Source organism: Sapajus apella, unplaced genomic scaffold (genome assembly GCF_009761245.1).
Source record: "Sapajus apella isolate SASKATOON/1434 unplaced genomic scaffold, GSC_monkey_1.0 scaffold10, whole genome shotgun sequence".
In the NCBI taxonomy this organism is placed as follows: domain Eukaryota; kingdom Metazoa; phylum Chordata; class Mammalia; order Primates; family Cebidae; genus Sapajus; species Sapajus apella.
In genome coordinates this window covers 18,051,756-18,075,271 of record NW_022436950.1, presented here as the reverse complement: position 1 = coordinate 18,075,271, position 23,516 = coordinate 18,051,756, and the positions used below count along the sequence as shown (strand labels likewise).

The 23,516-nt window shown below is 42.4% G+C and overlaps 1 protein-coding gene across 2 annotated transcripts in view; it reads right to left on the bottom strand.

Annotated features, from left to right (window-relative positions):
- The window catches only part of EPHA4 (EPH receptor A4), a 157,330-nt gene extending 137,729 nt beyond the window's left edge, over positions 1-19,601 (bottom strand). The window contains exons 1-3 of one of the 2 annotated variants that reach the window (XM_032278047.1): positions 19,406-19,601; positions 16,073-16,140; positions 11,273-11,936 (exon numbers count right to left, since the gene is read on the bottom strand). In XM_032278047.1, coding sequence (XP_032133938.1) covers positions 11,273-11,936; positions 16,073-16,140; positions 19,406-19,496 — 823 coding nt within the window. In that variant the 5' untranslated portion in view covers positions 19,497-19,601. The remainder of the gene's footprint in view (positions 1-11,272; positions 11,937-16,072; positions 16,141-19,405) is intronic. The other variant, XM_032278048.1, reaches the window with a different exon arrangement.
- Between the last annotated feature and the right edge of the window lie 3,915 nt (positions 19,602-23,516).

Sequence of the window (23,516 nt, the reverse complement as noted above, 5' to 3'; positions counted from 1 at the left end):
TACAAACAGAGAAGCAGTTCTAAAAGAAAGGATTTGAAAAGGAAACCTGAATATTCAAATATTACTTTCAACTGTAATGCTTTGCTGGCTCCTCCTTAAAGAACACATTAATGAAATCTCAATCTCTCCCATTAGTTAATTAGTACCTTTGCACCTTAAGGACTGGAAACATTACATTGTTAATTATCTACAAGTCCGCTCTCAAAAACCAGCGGCTGCTTATGTCTTCTTTTTCTTATGCATAGGTTTACACAACCCCTAAAGAAATAAACAAGCCTATCAGGCATTCTTCTCTAAGCACAGGCTAAATATTACCAAATGGAGTGCCCTAACAGCTAAAGGTGAATTCAGTCAACTAGCGCCCTTGTATTGATCTCTTATTTCACCCAACACTTTTCTTCTAATCCTCTCCATAATTACATGAACTGCTAAAGCTTTCCTGAAGCTGTCAATTCCTCTTGCATCTATTTTCAAATGGCCAGTGGAGAAGCAGTCTGGGCACTAGATCAAGCTGTCAATGTTCCCCACTTGGGCTACTGACAGTCCTCTTGAAGCCTCCTGGCACCTCTGTCAAGGGCCTCCTAGGGTTCTTCAAAACTCTTCTCCCTTGGAAGAGAGCGAGGAGGGTAAAGGAGCCAGAAAGGTATTGATCCATTCTTTTAACATGCTAATTTGCCTGGGGCTGCTTCAGCCATTGCCAAGCTGGGCACTTCAAAAGGAAACTGTTTTTCAAAGTGGAGATGTCTTTTTCAAACACTTAAATCTGAAAACAAATGAATCTAAGCCTCAAGTTCACAGTGCAAAGCAAGAGGGGTTGGACAAACACAAACAGGATAGCTAACATTTAAAAAGATGTCCTAAAATTAATTGAAGAATACTGACTGAGAAATTTGAAAGTCTGAAATGTATTTTAAATGTCTAAAGCCTGTGAATGCATCATAACCAATTAGGATGTAACCCTATTGTTACATTAATCTATGGGAGAAAAATTAAGGCTGATATAATTAAACTGATGTAAAACATTAATAACATTGATATTGATGAATACTTGGATCTCTCCATAAGTGATGAAAATGGAAAATAAAACTGATTGTTCATTTAATTGCACCTCTAACTGGCAACACATCATGAGGCTAGACAAGAAAAAGGAGGGGTTGGGGAATTGCCACATCATAAAAGTATCTTTGTTTACTGCCTTTGTTATCAGTTTATTATTTCATCAGTAAAACATACAGTAGAGATAAGACTACAAGACATAATTAAGGGGCGAAAGATTGCAAAGTATTACCATATTCAGAGTTTGTAAAATTAATTCATGAAAAGCAAGGATTTGCTCGTAGTTTTCAGGTTCAGGTATTTCTGGGGATCTATTGTTAGTTGTGAATGGTTATTACAGGAAGAAGTCACATAAAAGAGACGGCTGCAATCCTAATGAAGAATCCACTGTGGAAAGCAATAGCTGGGAAACGTGAAGTCTTAAATCCGGGAAGTTCTTAAGGACAAAAGCCCAAAAGAAAAAGCATTCCTAACTGAGCCGAGTCTTAACTGATCATGAGGTTGGCCCATATTTACCTGCCATGGTATTATGGGAGAAAATCAGTATTCTGTTAACCTCTGACCCCTGGGATCTGAGACAGACAAAGGCCCAATCTGGAGCCCTGGGAGAACATAGCCAAATGTCAAACAGCAGGGAAGCGATTGTTACAGAAACATTTGGCTTGGGCACAGGCGGCTTCACTGGGGCAAACTGCTATTCACAGAAACAAGCCATGAAGAGATAACGCCATAAAATATGAACAAAATGGAACCTTTTTCGTCTTGCTTCTAAATTGTTAGCTTTATGGGACTCCATGCTGAACAGTATGAAAAAAAATCCAATTTGCTTTGAAGCGCATTAGTCTGTCTAACATCCTAATTATTGTTTACATTGCCATTTGCCTTCTATTAAGAATTGAATAATTACCCAGCACTTCATAGTTTAAAAATACAAGCAAACAGGATTATCTGGGTAATTAAGAAACTGTACCGCAGCTTTGTACTGGTGCGGAAAATATCTGTACACGGAAGGGAAATGATAATTATCAATCAACTTACTTCAAATGGTATTTCAAAGATTTTGAGCAATTTGAGATCTGTAACTTATTAAGCAGAGGTTAGCAAGATCACCTTTGAGAAGTGTGGGTCTGTGGAAATCCATCCCGAGAAACAAGAGCCAGATAAGCAGCTGAATTTTCTCATCCGCTAATGCCACCAGAGAACACACCATGTACAGAGCATTCTGCTGCTCTTTAATCCCAATAATCCATCCCAAATGGACTTTGAACAGCATCATCAAACTTTGTCAGACCATGTGGAGCAAAACCAAAGCTCTTTCCACGTTTAGATGTTGTTTTAACTGACCTTGCCTCCACTTAATTACACAGCAACGTCTAGCTACGCCCGTTTTCTGCCCTGTGAAATTAGTTTGAACTCAAGTCTAATTGAACTTCAAAAACATTTCATGCAAAGTCCTCTTCTTCTAGTTTATAGAATGCATATATGATCATGGCCTTTCAGAAAGTAGTGCTGGTTTCAACCAGAGTTAAGTTGGTTGGGTAAAATATGGAGTACACTTGCTATCCCATTCTAGAAGGAATAAAACAAAGGTTAAAAATTAAGTAAATCTGGAGGCACTGGAGGGTGTGGGGGAGGGGTAGACAGGAACAAAAGACAATATTCAACCAAAAGTGAATCCACAAATATAATAAGGCACAGAATTATAGCCGATACACATTTTAAAGGATTTTATCTGGTGACATAAGTAAAAATAAGAAATTTTAATTGCGATTCTAGGCATGAAGATTGATGTATTCGTTCATGGGTGAAGAAGCAGATGAAAATCCCAATGGTGATTTATACATCATAAACTTTCAATACCTACTTATTGATAGCATGAATGGATTCCAGCCCATTAGTGACCTAAAGCCGTTTTTCAGAACTTCCTGAGATCTGACGATTCTTTTTCAAAGAATTGTATCTTCTTACTTTACAATTTTTTAAAGCCCTTTGTTGGGACACTTCTGAACATTCCTAGTGTAATCTGAATAGTGCCATCCCTCCCACCTCAAAGAACAGCAAGATTCCAGCTGAAGCTGTCACTAAACAGACAAGCCGAGGGATTCACCAAGGCTGGGTTCCTTTTCCAAAGGTCAAAATGAAATGAGCAGCAGGGACTTGGGTTGTTTCGCATGGGGCAAAGGGGCTGGAGAGTGACAATCAGTCACACTGGGGGCAGAGGGTGCATAAAAACAGCCCTGTGCAAATTGTCACCTCTTTGCCTCTCACCCCCAATCTCTGGAAGCATTCAAATCAAAACTGAATTAATTTGCATGGTGTCTAAATCATTGGGTTCTGCATAAACAGAAGGAGATCTTGGCTGGAGTTTCCAAAGGAAGCCCTCGTTGCCTTTGTGAAAGGGGGAAATGGGCGTGCTGTTTTGCATGAGGGCGAATACAGAATATGCAAATGAAGAATCTGCTGCCTGGAACTGCAGGGCTGGGCAGACAGCTGACGACCTGCATTCACCCAGAAAAGGCTGGGGTCCCCAAAGGGAGTTGTAAGCAGTACCAACATGTGTGTTTCCCAGGAAAAAGAAATAGACCCTGAATATTCATAAAATGTCCATTTAATTATGGGATTCTTAATTACCCTCCAGGACACGGAACCAAGCGATCTCACCTGTTCTCCCCAAAACAACTCAGAGATACCAGCTGTAATGGGATACAGGGAGAAAGGTTTTACGCCTTAAGTGAAAAAGATAGTCTCTCAGGGTCCCGGGGACAGCTGAGGCCTTCTTTAATCATTCCTTCTCACAAGCACAATAAAACTCAAGGGAGCACTGAGCCATGTTATTGGACACAGATAACCAGTTTTTAAAAAGCCAAGAGCTATAAATTGCTGCCTAATTTTATAGAAATATCTAAAGGATTGAGTAAATGTCATTCTTCTAAACTACCTAAGTCTTTTTCAGAGCTTTCTTATTTCATTTTCATTTTAAAACCTCTCCATGACCTGCGCAAGTGCAGACTGTGTTACCTTCCAAAGAAACTCAAAGGTGATGGACCAGGTGCCGTGGTTCTCAACCTTTCTGGTCTCAGAACATCCTCACACTCTGAAAACTTATCGAGAATATTTTCGTTTATGTGAGTTATAACTACTAATATTTATCAGTATAAATTGAAACTGAAAAGATTTTTAAATTACTTTGCGTTCATTGAAAAAAACAATAACTCATTACATATATACACAAATAGTTTAATTAAAAAAAAAAAAAAGAGCACTGTTGTCCAAAACAAAACTTACTGAAAAAAGTGACATTGATTTGCGACTTTTTTTTTCATATTTCTTGCATAGCTGGTTTAATAGAGGACAAGAGTACAGTAGTCTCCTCATACCCGTGATTCGGCTTTCTGTGCTTTGAACTACCAAAGGTATAGTACAGTAAGATATTTTTGAGAAAGAGACAGAAAAAAGATAGAGACCGTATGCAAATAGTTTAAAAAATATAGTGTTATAATTGTTCTGTTTTATTATTGTTGTTGGCATTCTCTCACTATGCTTAATTTATAACTTAAACTTTAGCACAGGTATGTATGAATAGGAGGAAACATATGTTTAAGGGTTTGGTGATATCTGAGCTTTCAGGCATCTACTGAGAGTCTTGGAACAAATCCCCCAAAGTTAAAGGGGACCACTGTATTTGCTTCTGTATTCAGTTTAACAACATTATCATACATCATAATGTTAGCTTTTGGAAAACTCCACTGTGCACTCATACAAAAAATTGGAAGAAAATGGCAAATAACATCTTAGTGTTATTAAGAAAATTTTGACCTTGCAGACCACATGAAAGGGTCTTGGGGGACATAGCTGGACCACATTTTGAGAACCACAGTGACTTGGGGCACAGAGGACTGGATCAATGTAAACAAGACCAGCCATTTGGTAGCATCCCTTCACTCTACCCTGTATTTGTCACCACTGTCTCCTCAAAAAATCAAAACCAACCATACAAAAAACTCTACTCTGGAAACTAAATGAAATGCTTTCTTTGTGGATCAAACAGCCCATAGTGTCACCATATTTCTATCTAACAACAGTAAAAACAAGAATAACAATTTTAACTTCTAAGTGTTTAATGATTCCAGGCACTGTGCCAAGCCCTTTATACATTCACACATATATGTGTGTCATATATAATAACACACTATTGTCACCAATTTGCAAATGTGAACTTGAGGTTAGGAAAGCTAAGTTAGTGTCTACAATTGCACTTCTGGTTAAGTGGCTCAACTCCAACGGGAGTTCTTGGCCATTCTGTGCTAACTGTATGTTAACTTCGTGTGCTGCAGAGAATTTTGAAGGGTCAGATGTAAAAGGTCCTTTAAAAAGGACCCAATTGGGCAGAAATAATGAGCAAGGAACTCGTTAATACATTAGTCACATGCAAATATTTTAATATATCATGTTGACTACATTAAATGTAACTCCACCAAATAATTGTTCTATACGAAACAGGCCACTGTTTCTTACACATCCATTCATTCATTCACTCATTCATTCAATGGACATTTAATGAAACCTCGTGTGTTCCATACTCATCACTGATGTTACTGCTTTGGTTATGCCTAATGTACCCCTCACTGACATTTTCATAAGGAAGTTCTACTAAATTCATATGTCCAAGATAAAGGTATAAAAATAACAGAGCAAGGTTAATCATCCAATTTTTTAAACAAAAATATACATGTATGATTACAAATTAAACTGTTAGTTTAAAAATATCCCCAGGCAATACTGAGACAACCTACCAACAAGGAAAAGATTAAAGTATGGTGTATTTATACTACGGAATATTAATCTTCAATGAAGGAGAATTAAGAAAAGCTATATTCTCTAATATAGAGTGATATCTATGACAGTCAAGCCTCATAGAAACAGGATGACAATTACAAGGATGATTCCATCTATTATTTTTAAAATATATGTATATGGCTCTATCTGAGTTGCCTGCCAAATTGTGAAACATGGTAACATGTAAAATGTTGGAATAAGATTTTGAAAACTGTGTGTGTGTGTGTGTGTGTGTATGTCTGTGTGTCTGTGTATCTGTGTATGTATGAGTGTCTGTGTGTGTGTGTGTGTGTGTGTGTGTGTGTGTGAAGGGAGTAGAAGACTTATAATTTTTACTTAATGTAACTCTATACTAGAAATTTATCTGACAAGCATGCGGTACTTTGGTAATGTTAAATTTACCAATTGTCCTCCTCCCCCAATTTAAGTAGTAAAATTCAGTTATGTGAAAGTCAAACTTATATCATGACCACCTCTGCTTTGCACAGCGGTAACTGAAAAACCACTTAATAAAGCTTTTTCCTAGAGGCTCAAGTCTTAACAGAATAATTATGTCTTAATTCACTTCTGAAAGGTCCAAGAAGCTCAGTTAGACTAAAATAAGTCATCAAATCTTGAATACCATATTCAAAAATCCCTAACTGAGATAATTCCTATGTGATGCTTTGGTGAACCCCAAATAGAGACTATTGCATGATTCACACTCACAAAGGCAGCCTGGTCACACAAAGAAGAAAAAATAAAAAGAATAACAGAAAAAGGACAATAATTAAATGCTGCTCTTCTTATAGATAAAGAATTACATTTTTCAATGATCACAGCTATGCTTCAAAGCTGGAGATAAAAGCGGCCTGTGTTCAAGCAATTGATTCTTAATGACACGATTCAAAGGCAGAAGAAAAATTTCAAAAGTGCAAAGGATATGAAGCCGCATCTCTGTGAACCAGAATTTAAATACTTCCTTTCCATTACTTCTTTCGCCTAAGCTCCTTCTATTGTATATTTGAAAAACTAATCATTTTTTGACATAGTCCTCTCCCTCTTTTCAGATCACAAGTTTGTTATTGTAAAACCATTGGAACATTTCTATCTTGTTCTTTCTTTCAGACGCTTTTAATATGATACCTTTTGCTGATATGAATACATTATAATATTGATAACCTCAAGATACAGCAAAATTGTATCGTTCAGCAAGGCTTGATTCTTACCTAGCTTAATTTTGTGACAGTTGTAATTATTTGGCCTTGAGTGACTCCAAAACAATGTTTTCTTTGCATTGGTATTATTTTTATATGTATGCTCTGAAAACTGCTGATTAATATTTCTTACAGAGAAAATCTGGAGCTCTCCTTTCATTTTTCAGCTTTTTAATCAGGCAAAAAATAAGCTAATAAAGAAGTTTTTAGGCCGGGTGTGGTGGCTCATACCTGTAATCCCAGCACTTTGGGAGGCTGAGGTAGGAGGGTCACTTGAGGCCAGAAGTTCAAGACCAGCCTAGGCAACATAGGGAGACCTCATCTCTTATATTAAAAAAAATAATAAAAATAAATTTGAATTTTAAAAACGGAATATTTTCCTCTCTTCCTTCTATTTAATATTTCTAAAGCAATGAAAACAGTCCTGTAAAACATCTGGAACATTTCTTCAGTAGGGGTGTATCTGCCCGGAAGGAGATGTCTGAAGTGGATTTTGTTTCCTTTCTCCAACAGTCTGATGTGTCCTGGAAGCTGGACTAACTGGAATCATTATATTACCCTCTGCATCCAATCACTAGGCAAGTTCAAAGGGCTGCTAATTCCTGGCATACATTCTCCTTAAGAAGATGAGTAAGTAGCTCACACACATTGTTGTTCTACTGAGGCCAAGCCAAATCATTTCAGAAAATGTTATTCAAGAGCAGAATGAACTTGCAGCTGCTTCAGAGGGCAAGCCCACCATCTCCCTGCCCTCATCCTTCCCCTCCATTAGCATGTACTGCTGGCGGTAGGAACTGCAAGAGGAAGTGTAGTTCTGTCCCCAAGGTCCTTTGACGACTTCAGTGGATGATCAGGGTTAGAGTCAAACAACAGCACACCCCAGGCCCCCACCCTCCCTGCCCATTTTTGCCCAAGGATCTTTTGTCAAACATTTAAGATCTTAATCAATCTTCGCTCTGACCTCCCAGACCCCAAGGAAGATGGATGAGGAAGGAGGTGACCTTTCACCTGTTCTTCTATTTGTCCGCCACAGTAGAACCATTGAAAAGACAATTGGGAAGGAACCTGCTGCCAAAGTTCTGACGACTTGCCCAGTTTTCCTTTATATTCTTTCTTAAGCTTTCTTTACACCCTCTTTCTTGTCCTACCCACAAGTCACTTTTCTCTTGTTCAAAGGAAAAGTTCTCTTTCCTACCAAGGCGGGGGAAAAATGACATCCTCCAAGAAATATTTTCAATACCAAGTGTAAAAATGTATATTGTTCTTTGTTAGGGCAAAGGAGAGAGATGCTTCCTATCCTTAGCCTTGATGTCAGAGCGGTCAGGGGATGGATTTCCCTTTTCCTCTTTCACCACAACACTATTAAAAGTCAACAGCTATGACCTTGGGAAGAGCACAGGGAGAAAAGAAATGCTAGTATTAAATTGCTGCATGATCTATAAGGTGACCTCTCCCAGTCTTACCATCCCAAGTCCTCATCACAAGTCTGTAAACTAAATGTAACTATTATCATCCCATTTTACGAATGAACAAACCAAGGCTCACATGCCTTAAGAAACATGTTCAAGGTCATCTAGCTAAATGACCAAAGTCATAAATCTTTCCTTGTCTCCATATTCTTTCCACTGTACCTGGGCGCTACTCTTGATGCCTGAGTTGATGTCAAAGTTAGGGCCAACCATTTTTATTACTCCAAGATTCCAAGACTTTTACAGTCTCCAGTGATCTTTTCAAAGTCTCACTCAACCTTGGAATCTTTTGTCATTCAAGTTTTTTCTTACCTAACTTCATCAGAAATTTTCACATGGCAATAATAGAAACAAGCAATCAAAGTGCAGGTCTTATGCAAAAAATGTCTTGAAAGAGTTAATCATTTTATTAGCAGAAAAAAAAACAAAACAAAAACAAAAGTAAAAGCAAAACAAAAACAAAAAACAAACTTGGTTGACATGCCTGAAAGCACTGAAGTTTCTCAAAAACGACTTAATCCACCTTCTTCTTCTGTTAAATATCTGGCCTCATAGGAACAGCTTGCTCGGAAGTGGGCTAGATCTGAAACACTGAATCTCTCTCCTTTGAGGAACCACATGATTAACTGGATCCCCAAAACTATTTCCATAAAGCAAACCAGAAAAATGTTCAATTGCCTTTATTTTCACTTTGCCCACCATCTTTTTAAAAATGTCAAGGAGTGTCACAATGTAGCAATGTATGAGTTACTGGGCTCTGTGACAACTGAAAATCAATGACATTAGATACACGTAGATGTACTAACACTAAAAGAGTGAACATTTTAGCAGGAAATGGAAGGCAACATATATATTTTTTAAACATATATAAGAATCTTGACATGTGAAGATGTGCAGGTCCTGTCTTACAAAATGGAAAAGGAAGAATAATTTACTCTAAAATGTGACAGGATGTCATTGCTCTGCTCATTTCACTGTTCCTGCTATGATCATTGTAATTTAGTTGCCAGTAACAATGCACTCACATATTTTCTTATATTAATGCCAGAATATACTTTGGGGTATCAATTTGGTACAGCTCATCTAGTAGTTGCTAAGTCAAGAGCAAACAAAATATTGAGGCATTAATGTTTATTTAAAAAAAAAAACCTTAAATTCCAACTTGTAAACTTATTAACTTTACACGTTTCCTTTTGTTGTTGTTGTTATTTTTAACTCTGGGTCGACAGAAAAGATAGCCACTCTTTGTTCTATTTACAATGAAATGAAAGAACATTCACTGCTAGTTACTCCTAGAACTAACTAGAGCCAAGCAGGAATGGCACCTCAGAAAAGCGTAAACTATGAAGAAAGTAATGCATAACTTTATGACACCAAATCACCAAAAAATGCAATTTTCTTCAGGTTATAACTGTGGATTTTCAGTCAATCAAGTGGATTGTCCCATAGTTAATTCCACCCTGTCATTAAGATGGTTGAAATGCCAGACAAATTGTTTGGCAGTCAGTGATTTCAGGCTCTTTAAACACCAAATCAGATGAACCATGTGGCAATGCTGTCTATAGCTCAACAATTACCTGGAGAAAAAGACTAATCTGATGGTTCCATAGATGAGACCAGAATTACATTCTAACTATTTAGTAGTAGCCATAACGGAACTGGCAGCCGCGGGCTATTGATAACTACTATTATAAAAACAAACACCAAGCAAGGCAAAAACTTGGAATAAAAGACTTTTTTAAGTCTTATTTCACGCATGACAAACAATCCGTATACATAGGAATTACTCTCATCTCTTACTCAAGTTTCTATAAAGCAAAGGACTTTATAAGCTCCCCAGTATTCTGACAGGAAGGGGTAAGAAGGTAACAGAAATTGCATACACTGAACCCTGGGTGAGAAAAAAAAAATCTGCTTAGTAATATGGTAAGTAGTAATTAACATGATGAAAAATACATAGATTTCTTCAAAAACTCGATAACTGGAATCAATAACAAATTGGGTCACAATTTACTATTGCTTCTGACCACAGATCAAATGAGAAGACTTGATTGCTTTATTATCACCTCCTCAGAGAAATAAAGAGGTCTTTCGTCAAGATTAATTTCATTTAGAGACCCCATCAATGGGTGTTCGGGGAACTAACAGAATGTACTTGAAACACTGTCACTCCACTTTGTTGGGCCACATCTCCACCCATCCACAAGGCAGAAAGAAAAAATGGACTTTCTTCACTCAATTTTAATCAGTGGGAGGGAATGGGAACAACTTAATCCTAATTTCACATTTAGATCATTCACTCACATATGCAGAAGACAAGAGATATTTACAATCTTTGTCATTTTACCAAGTCCATAGACAGGAAAACTGTGGCTCAAAAATATGTCCGCCCTCTTTAAGTAAGGATCAATCAAGGCTGTTTCTTCAGCTTGTTCATTTACATTTCAGAGGGCGCATCAAGCGGGTTCAGATCTAAGTGCCTGTTAGCAAATGTGTTTGGCTTTGTGCTGATTGCAGCAGCATCATTTATTTTGTCAGTATTAGAAACGTCTTAGCCTTGCCACCTGGAGCTATAGCACTTACTCATTAGACCCCTATGTCCCACCACATCCCACAGGGGCTGCTAATTACTGGCTTTACTCCATTTAGTCTCATCTCTGATTTAATTACTTGCACTAAGCCCCAGTGAAAAAACTACAATATGGCCCCTCTTACCTTGGCATTCTCCGCTCCGCTCCTCATGCCCAGCGTTGCATAGGCAGTTGCCAATGGGTACCAGCCATTCACCATCTGCCCCACAGTACATTTTTGGTACATCCTTCTCTTCTGAGTTGTTGACACAGGAGCCTCGAACTTCCACCAGGGAAGACGTATCGGCCCCTGTAATGGTGTCGGGAAACTGGGCCAGATTGCGGACTGTGAGTGGACACTTCTTATAGAACACACGGACTGATACCAGGGCGATGCAGGCCCCCACATCCTGAAAAGCCAGGTAAAACCCCTTTTTGCTCAACGGTCCTACATCCCGAATCTCGGTGTTCAGTTTCATGATTCTGTCGCCAATGTCCACTTGGGTGAAGCTCTCATCAGCAGCAATGGTGTCAATTTTGGCAAATTGGCTCTCTCTGATGAAACGCTCTTTGTCGTTGTCTGATTCATAGTAGTACAGATTAAACGTCTCCTTGCAAGTCCCCATGACACCCGGAAGACTATTGCAGTCCCTCAAGGTGAATTTAATCTCAATATATACCCTCTGAGCCCCTTCACGGGTGATCCAATCAGTTCGTAGCCAGTTATTCTGGCTGGGTTCCATCACGTTGCACACTTGATAGGTTCGGATTGGTGTATTTTTTTCATCCATGATACTCACTTCCTCCCACTGCAAAGATCCAAAGCAGATGTATCAACTACAAAGTTTCATCATGCAGTGATTTATCAATCCCATTTTATTCTCATAGGACACCTGATTATTTTTCTTTCAATAATGAAGCAAACTACTGAGCACCAATCATCACTAATAAAAGATCTTATGGGAGATAAGATAATATTTTACCGAGGAAGTGTTTTGTTTTTTTTAAATTGTTTCAATCTTTTGCCTGAAATCCAGAGGCAATGGTGGATTTACTGCTTGTGAGTTCTCAGCGGTTCCTTGTGGTGGTCCAACGACCTCAAATTCACCTATTACAACAGCTACAATTTCAAGTGGCAACAGTTCAAATTTACTCATAAATGAAAAACTAGTATGTGGATTGTTTCAACCACTGAGCAGAGACCTGCAAATTAAGGGCAGGAAGAGTAGAGCTTGCCAAAGGAAGACAATTATCAGTTAATTAGTAGTGCTCCTGTCAGAACTTTGCTCTATAATACCTTAAAAAAAAAAAAGGCAATTGATTTTTTTGGTACCCTCACTATTCTTTAAAGGGGAAAAGAAAATCCCACCATTCTGGTTTCAGTAATCCTAGGAAGACAGAGAGTAAATTTTAAGGTTGGATTTCTCAAATATGCTGTCATTTATTATAGGAGACAACTTTTCAAGAGTGTGTATTCAATTAAATTTGTACATGGTCTTATTGTTAAAACACAGACAAATAACAAAACTAGAAAGTATACATGTTTTGCTTCTAATTCTGCCAATGACATTAAAAACAAAATAGTAAGTGGTGTTTATAACTGAAGTCCCGATAAAATGAAAGGAGATGGCATAATTTTCTTTGCATTTTATTTCCTAACACGAAGAATCTAATGGTAGGACAACTTGAATTCAGCAGAATTCACTGTGATTAAAGTAATAGTTTCACTGTCATTATAGCTTTTAAAAATAATCTCAAAAGCAGCAAAACTTTTAGGGCTTCTACTAGGCTGGTAGGCAGCCTCAAATTTTTCATTAACATCTCCAGCAATGCATTGATATAGATCTGTTATAAATCAGCTTAAGTATCTAACAAACACATGAACATAATTAGAAGGAACAAAAGATAGTTTTAAAAATATTGTATTCTGTAATAGCTCCACTTAAAGCTCCATGCAGTCCAATGAAGTACATAGAATCATAATGTATCTTTCAACGGGGTTTCCCAACTGTGCACTGGAAAACTCTTAATGGATGGAAATGTTACTGTGTGGAGGTCCATAAGAAATAAAATTCTGTATCCTTTTCATCGGACACCATTATAAAAGTAGAAACTGGGAGGGGTAAGTGCCCTGTGGTGATGAAAATTTCTTTTTGTCTGGTAAGCAATAAGATCATCAGTAATTTGCTTATTTTAGGAAATTCATGTAAATCCAAAAATAGATTCCCATCTTCAAAAAAAACCTACTCAGCATGTTTCTCTTCTCAGAACAATGGGAATATGGAAAAACATATTTATCAATGAAAATGAAGGCACATAGGGTATCTCCACAGAGTTCATGGAGGATGATTCAGGTCTAATGTGAACTTTTCAGCTTGAACTTAATTGTCTAACCACATTGATCAATTCATAGGAACAGTGACAAATCCTCCCCTAGTTTTATATTTTATAATCAGCGTCAGCGATTCAATATACTCTTTTAAATGAATATTACCAAGAAAGTAGCTTTTAGTTACAATGATGTTATCAGGAGCCAACACTTTCCCTAATTCTGAAGTCTTGCTTAGTGTTCTTATAAGACACAAACAATGGATTGTCTCTGATTCTAATGCATATTTTCCTTGGTGGTATTGTCAAATCAAGTTTGTTTTTTTCTTTTCAAGCATACCAACAACAACAAATAAATGTCATTATCAAATCAAATTACTATCTCAAGTTAACAGTGAATAAAGGCATTAAATGTCCTAACTGCAAGCAGAGATTTTAGAATGATTAAGACTCAATATGGTTTTGCCCTCTGTTACAAAGAACTTTTTAAAGACAATCAATACATTCCTCATTGATAGATATCCAATTTATCCCTTTGCTTTAAGCCTGAAAAAGTCCTCTTCAATTGTAAAATCTAGAGATTAATTAAACGTTATAATTTGACACAATTTCTCAGTGGCTACTGTGTATTTTGCAGAGACTAATTCTTTTATACACACATAAAATTTCATTTATCTTACAATAATACTTAAAATGTTACATGCCTATATTTAAGGAAAAGGAAAAAAAACAAACAGAACAAAACTTGCTTCTATCCAGCCCATTAAAAGTAGTGGGTTGTATACAATCAGTTTTGCATAGTTTTAAATAGACTTCAAGACAACCAAAATAAGTTTTGTGTCTAGAAAAAGTGACCAAGTGCTCTTTCAGGAGCTCTGGAGAAGGAAAAAAAAAAAAAAAAAAAAAAAAAACATGTCTCCAGCATATTAAATTGCAATAAAAGTTTTCCAGAAACTAGATCGACTATAGACTGAACCCTAAAAGGTGTCACTCCATGCTTTCATATGGGTCACATGTATATTTAGTGAAACAAATTCAGGTTCAAAATTTTATTAGATATATGCTCTATTCAAGCTTAAAAGTAGCCAGTAAGAAAAATAAGGCTCATTAAATTTATTAATACAAGTACTGATACTTTCCATCCTCAAATTTAGCAGCAGTTCTAATGCATTTTAACTTATCAAGGAATACCCCTGGTACACGTAGCCTGGGAAAGCCTCGCCTGAATCAGTGACCTTTCCAGAGTATAGGATTAACAATGAGTCTGACTCTCACCAAGATAAAGCTGTACCTTTCTTCACATTCAAAGGATGAGGGCAATTGCCTGCAATCAGTGGTGAATACAGCCTGTCTACACTGCCAGAGGCCTGCCAATCACTCCTCCCTCCTTTAAAAAGATGGTTTTGAGGGCAGACTAGAATATTTCAGCAGAGAACAAACCAATGGCAGTCAAGTTCAGGCAGAAAAATAGAAAGACAGGGCAATCTGTTTTATTTCACGTGGATTACAAAACCTGCTTTGCAACAAGACAGCCTAAAATTCTCCATTTTCATGATTATTTTTTTCCTTAGTCTTAGTTCTGAAATATGTCCTTGATAACAGACTCTATGAATCATTATTTTAAAACTCTTCATTCTTTATTCAATGAACGGGTGTGGAGCCCATGCTACGTTCTAGCATTACAGTTTTTGCCTAGTAAAGACTTCTAATCTTTCACCCCCATTGCTTTTAATCAATTGACTGAGCCATAAACTATCAAGCCTGTGAAGGTAGGATGATTTGTTTACTTTTTAAAGGATTTGAGAGTTATTTTGATTTGGCAGAAGTGAGTTGCATGTTGTACTGTTTTCTTTCCAAAGCTGATTCATTCTGACTGATTATTTTAGGGGAGTAGGAGAATGTGGCTATTGACCTAGTAAGATGGAGGCAGTGAGGACGAGTGTTACAAACTCTACAAGAAATGAAATGATGCTTTTTTTCAAACCTTATAATCCAGCCTACTCAGTCCCCAAAGATTCAAGACCCCAGACACTTAAACGTTTCCTATGTAACACCATTAAAGCAAAAGCTTGGGATTTTTCTGAGACAATTTCACTTGACTGTCTCTCAGTGTGCAAGAAGAGAACAGCAGCTGACGTAGGAGTGTGAGAGCGAGGTACAGAGCCTTTCTGCAGTTCAGGCAGGTACAATTAGAAATGTCTTCTCTCTCCTATCTTTATTGATTCCTTTTTTTTCATCTGGAAGTAGGGCAATTGCTCTTAAATTAACCCTGTCGGGACTTCATGGCCATCACAGCGATAGGCATACATTCTAATTTGGTCTCTGGATCGTATTTCCTGTTGGTATTTTGGTTTTAAATAGGCATCTAAGTCTATGCCTCCACCAGTCTCCTAATTTTGAAACCCCTTTCTGCCCTTTCAGTTTCTAGTTCTTCCATGACAGAGCTATCCGAAGGGGAGTATAGGATTTCTCCAACAAAGCGTAATTCACTTCATAGGCCACAGCGGAAATCTGACCCCCTCACCACAATCAACAAGAATCAAGCCATTAGGACTCTCAGAAAGTTGCTAATCACTCTTTTTTTACCCTTTGGATCACAGAGCAACTCAGGACTTACCCCGCCTTCCAGAGGGCTTGCTATCCACCCAAGTTCTCCCTGAACAGATCTGGAATCCAATAATGTAACTGCAAAAAAAAAAAAAAAAAAAAAAAAAGAAAAGAAAAATAGATTAATTTCCAATTGCAAAAAGCCAATAACACAAAAACCATTTGCTTGAGCGTTTCCATATGTGCTGAGGGTGCGCATATCCAACACTGATCAAAACCTAAACTTGGACTCACTTACGTAAATAATCATTACTCATTTGATCTTCTCCCCCTCTTTAAATCTGCAGGTTCTTATTTATTTAACTTGCTTAGCATTTAAAATTCCATCCTAGGACTCAGTCGATTCATTTTTCTAAAAAGGATGAATAGAGAATCTCAAGTACAATTCAAAAAGATACATACATCTACGCACAGCAGTTACACTCCAGAGCAAAATCTGCATTCATCTCTGTCTGGTATCTACCAGAATTATTTGTTTTTGTAAGTTTCAGATGACCACATAACTCATCAGGGTGACAGAGCCACAAGTGAATTCTCTCTTCTATCAGAGACTGTCCTATCAAAAGGGTCAGGAAAAGGCTCTCTCCCTAACATTTTCCTCTTCACCGTCAAGTAAATAGTCCCTGAACACGGTATCCGCTGCTTTTTTAAGTATCAAAGTTTCAGAAAGGGGGAATACCAGATGTGTGGAATCAGAATGCAAATGCACTTAAAGTACTCACTCTTTCTCAAGATGTGTTGTGGGACAATCAGAGACTTGTCTTCCAGCCGTAGGAAATCACTGGCTTGAATTTTAGGTATGGAGTGCTGCCTAAAGGCTTGAGTGTGCTTGTGCTTACACCTAAGAGTGCGTCAAAGCTTGAGGGGAAGGGAGGACAGCCCACCCAGCTGCGGTACCCCGCTCCGGCTAGAAGAGCGCTAGGTACGGGGAACATTCAAAGGGACGCAGTGAATTCGAAACCCCTCTTTCCCACCGAGATCTGCAGTCCTGTGGGTCGAAAGGCCCACCTCAAAGGAACCACTGGGTTATTAATTTGATCAGCCAGGCTGGTTCTTCAGGTTGGGGGAGGGGTGGGAGTGGGAAGGCCTCATCCGTGCTCACGTGCACCCCAACTCTCAAGCTGCCCCCAGACCCCTGGATTCTGCCCACTTCCCCTCTCATTCGCCTCAAAGTCAATGGAGTTAAAAATCAGTCCCTTTACCCTGGTTTTCCCAGGAAGTCTGAATTCCTGGGGTCTGTTAATGATTTTAAAATGTAGAGGCTTCCCTGGGTCCCTCCCGCCTGGAGTTCCCGCCCCTGCCCCCGCACCCCCTCCCCAACCGCAACCATTCTCTCTTCTCTGTCCCTAGAGAAAAGCCCGCTACATCCATTTGGATTTATGTAAGGTGGATTAGGGACACAAAGGGAACAATAAGACCCAATTTACAAAAAAAGGGAGGGAGTAGAAAGGGAGGGTAAAAGGGAGAAAAGGAAACGTGATGGGAATAAAAAGCAACAAAATGAATTAATTTTTAAGGGGAAGGTGGGGGAGGGGAGGGGAACAGACATCCCCCTTCCCCTTCAACATTAGCCTAGGGCTCTCAGCGCCTTTTTGTCTTGGGCTCCCAAGTTTTTCTTCCAAAAGAAAAAGCAAAAAAAGGGTGAAAAAAGAAAGAAAACAGTCTCTGCATCTGGGCGAGAGAGGTCTCAGGGGACGTCCTAACAAGTGTGCGAAGTGGCCAGGAGAACGCGGGATCCACGATTCCGCTCAGGCGAATGAATAACCCTAGGGACCTTGGGGCGGCGGCGGCCGAGAGGGCACAAGAACCACCAGAAGCCACGTCGGAAGGAGAGGGGAGATCCAGAGGGAGAGAGAGCGCTCCTTTCCTCCCAAGCGATGTCTGTGGGCAGGTGCATAAATCTCTCGGAGCCTCCGTCTGGAGAGCTCTGAGTACTGGCTGCCCAGCCAAGGCTAAGTTGGTTTTTGGCTCCCTCCTTCGGAACAGAGAAAATGATAGATTGCACAGGGAGGGATGGACGGATGTCTGGAAAGATGGAGATTTGAATGAATGGATGGATGGATGGAGGAATGGATGGATGGACGGACGGATAGATGTATGGATGCGTTATGGATGGATGCATGGACGGACGGACGGATGGACGGAGAGACAGAAGGATGAATGGATGGATGGATAGATGCATGGACGGAAGGATGGACAGATGGATGCAGGGAGGGAGAAGAATGAGAGACGGATGTGAGACTAGATGCACACAGGCCGGAGCACGAGCGTATGCTGGAACACAGCACGAACACATTCAGGACACTTGCGCAGGGACATACAATCCTCCGCGTCCGCTTCCACGCAGGCATTCGAGCACCTACATACACGCAGTTGAACGCGTGTGCGCGCGCGCGCACGCACACACACACACACACACACATACACACACAGACATGCACACGCACACACAGAGACACACACACACACACGTCGCCTCTCCCTGGGTTCCTCACAAACTAAATGATCCCTCCCCCCCACCTCCAGATACAGACACACAGGCACATACAAACCTCCCAGCACGTCCGAAGCCATGCACAGAAAATTGAGCACCTAGCTGGATCCCGTCGATTCCGCACGCTAGCTCTAAACAGTGTGCAATTCTGGGGCGAAAAGCAAAAACTCGACTGTGTTCAACTTGCCCGCGGGTTCCCCAAGTCTGCGGGGTGAAGAGCTCGGGCCCCTCAGGCCCGCAATCGCACCCTCGGGGCGCTGGGCTTGGAGAGGAGAAAGGTGTCTGACGCCGGGTGCTAGAAATCAGGTCACTGGCGTCTGACCAGCCGCGCCACCACCGCCCCGCTGCGGAGCAGGCCCCGCAGCCGGGTCCCGATAAGCGCAGGGCTCGGAAAACTTTGCAGAAACCAGGGCTCGAAAGGCTTTCGCTAGAACCCGAGAGGACCAAGCCCTCTCACTGTGCTCCAGGCTGCGTTTCCTCCCGCCCCGGGCTGGCTCGGGTAGGACGCGGTTCTCGTAATTTTTTTTTTTTAATCTTGGCATTGGCTTCCGTGCATCCCCTCGGGGCGCCTCGAGCGGGCCTCGCTGGCGGATGCTGATAAACTTTGGCCTTTCGTTACAAACTTGGACAGACCAGCCGCGTGCACGGGTCACCGCCTCGGGACAGGCCGCCCGGCAGTTCCCCGCTGCCCCTTCGCTGATCCCCCAGTCCCGGCACCCTTTTCCCGAATCAGGACGCACCGCTCACGCCGGGTGCCCCCCGCAGCAGCCGGCCCTGCGCTCCTGAGGACCCCTCACCCGCGATGGCCCCTCGCTGTCCCCGACCACAGAAAGGCCGTCCCGCTCTTACCTTCATTCGCGGGGTACACCCTGGAACCGGTGACAGCGTCGCAAATCCCGAAGAGACACGAAAAGAGGGCGAAATAGAAAATCCCAGCCATGGTTCGCCGGTGCCAACGCTGCTCCTGCCGCTTCTCTCCCAGTGGAATAAATGCTGAAGTTAGGAGAGCGGCGGGCTGAAGACATTGCCAAGGGGGCGGGCCCGACCGGTGACGTGAGCCCGCCAGTCCGGGGCCCGAGGCCAATGGCGGCGCATACGGGGCGGCCGAGGCCCCGCCTCCACCGCGCAGGCTCCACCCCCTCCGGGCTCCGCGGGGCGCGCGGTCTCCCGGGGCTCGAGGGGACGAGCGCGGCTCTATCCCCGCCCCCGCCCGCCGGAGGGAGCCGGCGGGATCCCCGACGTCACCTCGAAGGTCGAGCCCCCGGAAGGTGGAGGGAGCTTCGAAAGGCTCTGAATGGACCGAGGGGAGCCCGGGAAGAGGTCGGCAACCCTTTCTCCCACCACGGGCGGTTTGAGATGGAGGAAAACGCTCTTTTATTGAAATAAAAGAAGTCTCTAAGTTGACCTGTCCCTCTGCGGTTGCTTCCTGAGGAGGGTCGACGTGTCTGAGTCCCGCGCACCCGGGCCGAGCTGCACACGCGCGCCCGCCACCGCCACCCTCTGCCACCTTGCCCTGTTTCGTCTTTATGGCGCTTCCGCTCCGAAACGCTTTTTAGGGCGAGTTTTGTGGCTGGATGACTCGTTTCTTCCCCGGCTTCCCAGGTGCCTGGAGAGCGGGGACCTACTCGGTCCCCAGCGTCCAGCCCGCAGCAGCGTCCGTCGCTGTCTCCAGAGACTGAACCAAGGACTTTCTGGCAACAAGGAAGTTCCCGCTGGCCCCGTGCCCGTGAGCACCTCGCGGACCTCGCCCGGGGCCGAGGACGCCCCGAGACGGCCTTGGGCTGCGGGGAACCAGCTGCGGGTTCCCGGGGTCCGGGGGTGTCGGGGAGTCCCTGAGACCCGACCTAGCCTGTCCGGGAGCGGCGGGGGTGGAAGCGAAAAGCGTCAGTGTGGGCGCGGGGACCCGCAGCTGCCAGACCGCGCACACGGGGACCGGGACCTGCCCGGAGCGGCTGCTGCGACTCTCCGCTCCGCCCTGGCTGGGACGGCCCTCCCGGCCCCGGGAGACGACGGCGAGCGGCAGGGCCCGCAGAGCCCCGCGCGGCTGCTCCCGGCCCGGGGGCGTCGGCACCGTCGGGCTGCGGTCTGTTCCCCGACGCCCGAGTCGTGGACGCGGCCACCTAAGCGCGGTCCCGCGACGGCAGCGCAGCCGGTGTCCCGGGGACAGGTCCCCAACGCCACTGGGTGCATTTCCCCGGACGGTGGCGAGTACCCTGATTCCTAGCGATGAGGCCTCCCTTCCTCTTCCCAGGTCCCCCCTCCTCTAACTCCCTCCAGGGCAGGTCTGGGTTTTCCTAGGGAGCCTGGGTCCCCGCGGCCGCCCCGCCGCGGGGAGGTGGAGGCGCCTCTCCAGTCCGGGCCGCGGCTCATCGTGAGCCAACCGCGCCACCTGCCGGCCAGACGCGGGAATGCGCGGCCCCGGAGGAAGGGCGAGCGGACAAAGACCGCAACCCCCATCCGCAACCCGCATCCGCAACCCCGCAGAGAGGCGGTGCGTGAGGCTGGGCGAGCTTTTCAGCCACCGCCAAGTCTCGTGCACGAAGGCTGCTCCTACTGTGCGGCTGCGGGCAGCGCTCGAGAGGTCCCGGAGTCTGTCGTGACTCTCGCCTGCTGGATTTCAAAAGATGGGGTCGGAAAACGTTTCAAGGAGAAACTCCTAGCAAACCTTCCAGGGGTTGCTCGAGTGGCTGCTCTCGGAAAAGCGGATCCTAAATAAAGCGGAAGGGGTGTAGGGCGGCGTGGAGGAGAGGGCAGGTCTCGAGTCACTGCTGCGGTTTCAGTCAATGGGCTCCGCAGCGGATGGTGTTTTCCCCCTTGGCTGGAGAGCTGCACTGGGTTCTCACGCAAACTCAGACCCGAGCTAATGACAGGAGCAACTTTTACTTTTCCTAAGACGAACGTGCTTGCCGAGGCGTTGGGCGGCGGCTGTGTGCGTTGTCGGCCCAGAGGAACAGCTTGTGCGAGACGCTGGGCATTTCGGTTTCTAGATACAAGATTTGCTTAAATGTCACCGTCCATAGAAGTGGCTTTCAGTTATGTAGCTACTGATTGCACAAAAGGAAAAAGGAAAAAAAATATGCACTCGGGGGATATATATATGTGTGTGAGTGCATACATTATTTAAAATAACTGCACTCACCCTCTTTAAGAAATGCATTTTTATGTTCTTTCATGTGTCTTTCTGAGTTTTACAGAAAAGGAAGACGAATATTGGTCCCTATCATTTGGCACACAGATTCAAAAGAGAAAAGAGCAATCCGAATTCTTTTTTAAACCTTTTTAAACAATAGATGCTGGTTGCCTCTCTGCAGGAGCTTGAGTGTTGCATGTATCTGTGGCTGAAATGGGAAACTGAGTGCCTGCATTGGTATAAACAGTAAAATTTCTAAAACGTACCATTTTTTTTTTAACCCAGGATACGCACATTGAATATTAAACAAAGTCTTTCCAGACACAGCTGCCTGAAAGCAAGGCATCATTTGCTAGAGTACATTCACTGACTTTCCCTTTTTTCTTCCTATGTTTTAGTTCAGGCCCCAGAGCAGCCCGATAATCAGGAGAACCAAGAAGCAGGAAATGCTAACTTGAAAAAACTGAACTATAACTTCCTCTTTAAATCATTTCTGGGCTGCAGATCAGAAATGAGCTGCTGAAAACTCCTCTGTCCATTGTGACTACCTAGAGAAAAAATGTTCTAACCTAGAAGATGTGATTCCTTGAAGAATAAGGCAAAATTTTCAAAATGATGGTGGCCTTTGTCCATCATCAAAGCAGAAAACCCCCCGCATTATGGGAAAACATCCTGGATTTTTCCAATGTTGGAGATTGTCTACAACACATCAGTGGAGTCATAAGAATACAATGGAATATCATACTTTTAAAAAGTACCTAAAATCACGTAATTTTAAAATAAGATTGCTTTCCTCCTGAGTAAAACAAGTGTCTTACTATTGCAAAAATTTGGGGTTATTTTGAATCCACTAAGAAACATGTCAAAACATACCTGCTTACATGCTTAATGAAAATAGCAATTGAATAATCCGAAAACAATGATATACTTTTTTTTTTGATACAGTTCCTGTCACAAACATTTGAGCTACGAAGTACCTTGTAAATGCTGAATTGAGATGAGGTTGAATTCCAAAGGTGTTTTTAATCTGTAAAAGACATTTGTAAACAGCATCAAGCATCCCAGGGTTTCTACCTCTACGTGGAGGGCCAGTTACACCAAAGTAATGAGAAAGGAGCCTTTGACCTGTAGATAAATAAGCAGAGATAAGGAGGGTATGTGAAAGACTGGAGAGAGGGAGAGAATAAGAAGATGAATCCACTCTGCTTCCTTCTAGGCATTCTGATCGACTTTTTGTGACTAAAATGGAACCTGATCATAGTGCTCCAATGACTCCCTGAGTTCTCTTTTAGAAAACCAAAACTTTCAATTCAGACAACCCTGCTTTGATGCTTTAGCCAGGCTTTTTCTAGCTCTGTGCCTTTAGGTTACTCGACCTGTCAGAGATATGGTTTTCTCATGTATAAACTGTAGATAGTTAACATTGTATGATTCTTCTAAATACTGAATGCATGTTGTAGAGCTCCTGGTATAGTACCTGGCTTGTGGTAGCCAGCTCTTATTACTCTGCTTTATTTTTATGAGACAGGGTCTCACTCGGGTTACCCAGGCTGGATTGTAGTGGCGTGATCATGGCTCACCACAGCCTGACTCTCTCCAGCCTCAGGTGATACTCTGACCTCACCCTCCTGGATACCTAGAACTACAGACATGTGCCACCACTCCCAGCTGATTTTTTGTATTTGTAGTAGAGATGGGGTTTCACCATGTTGCCCAGGCTGGTCTCAAACTCAGGCTCAAGCAATCCTCCTGCCTCATCTTCCCAAAGTGCTGGAATTATAGGCATCAGCCACCATGCCTAGCTATTATTTCTCTTAAATAATATTTAAT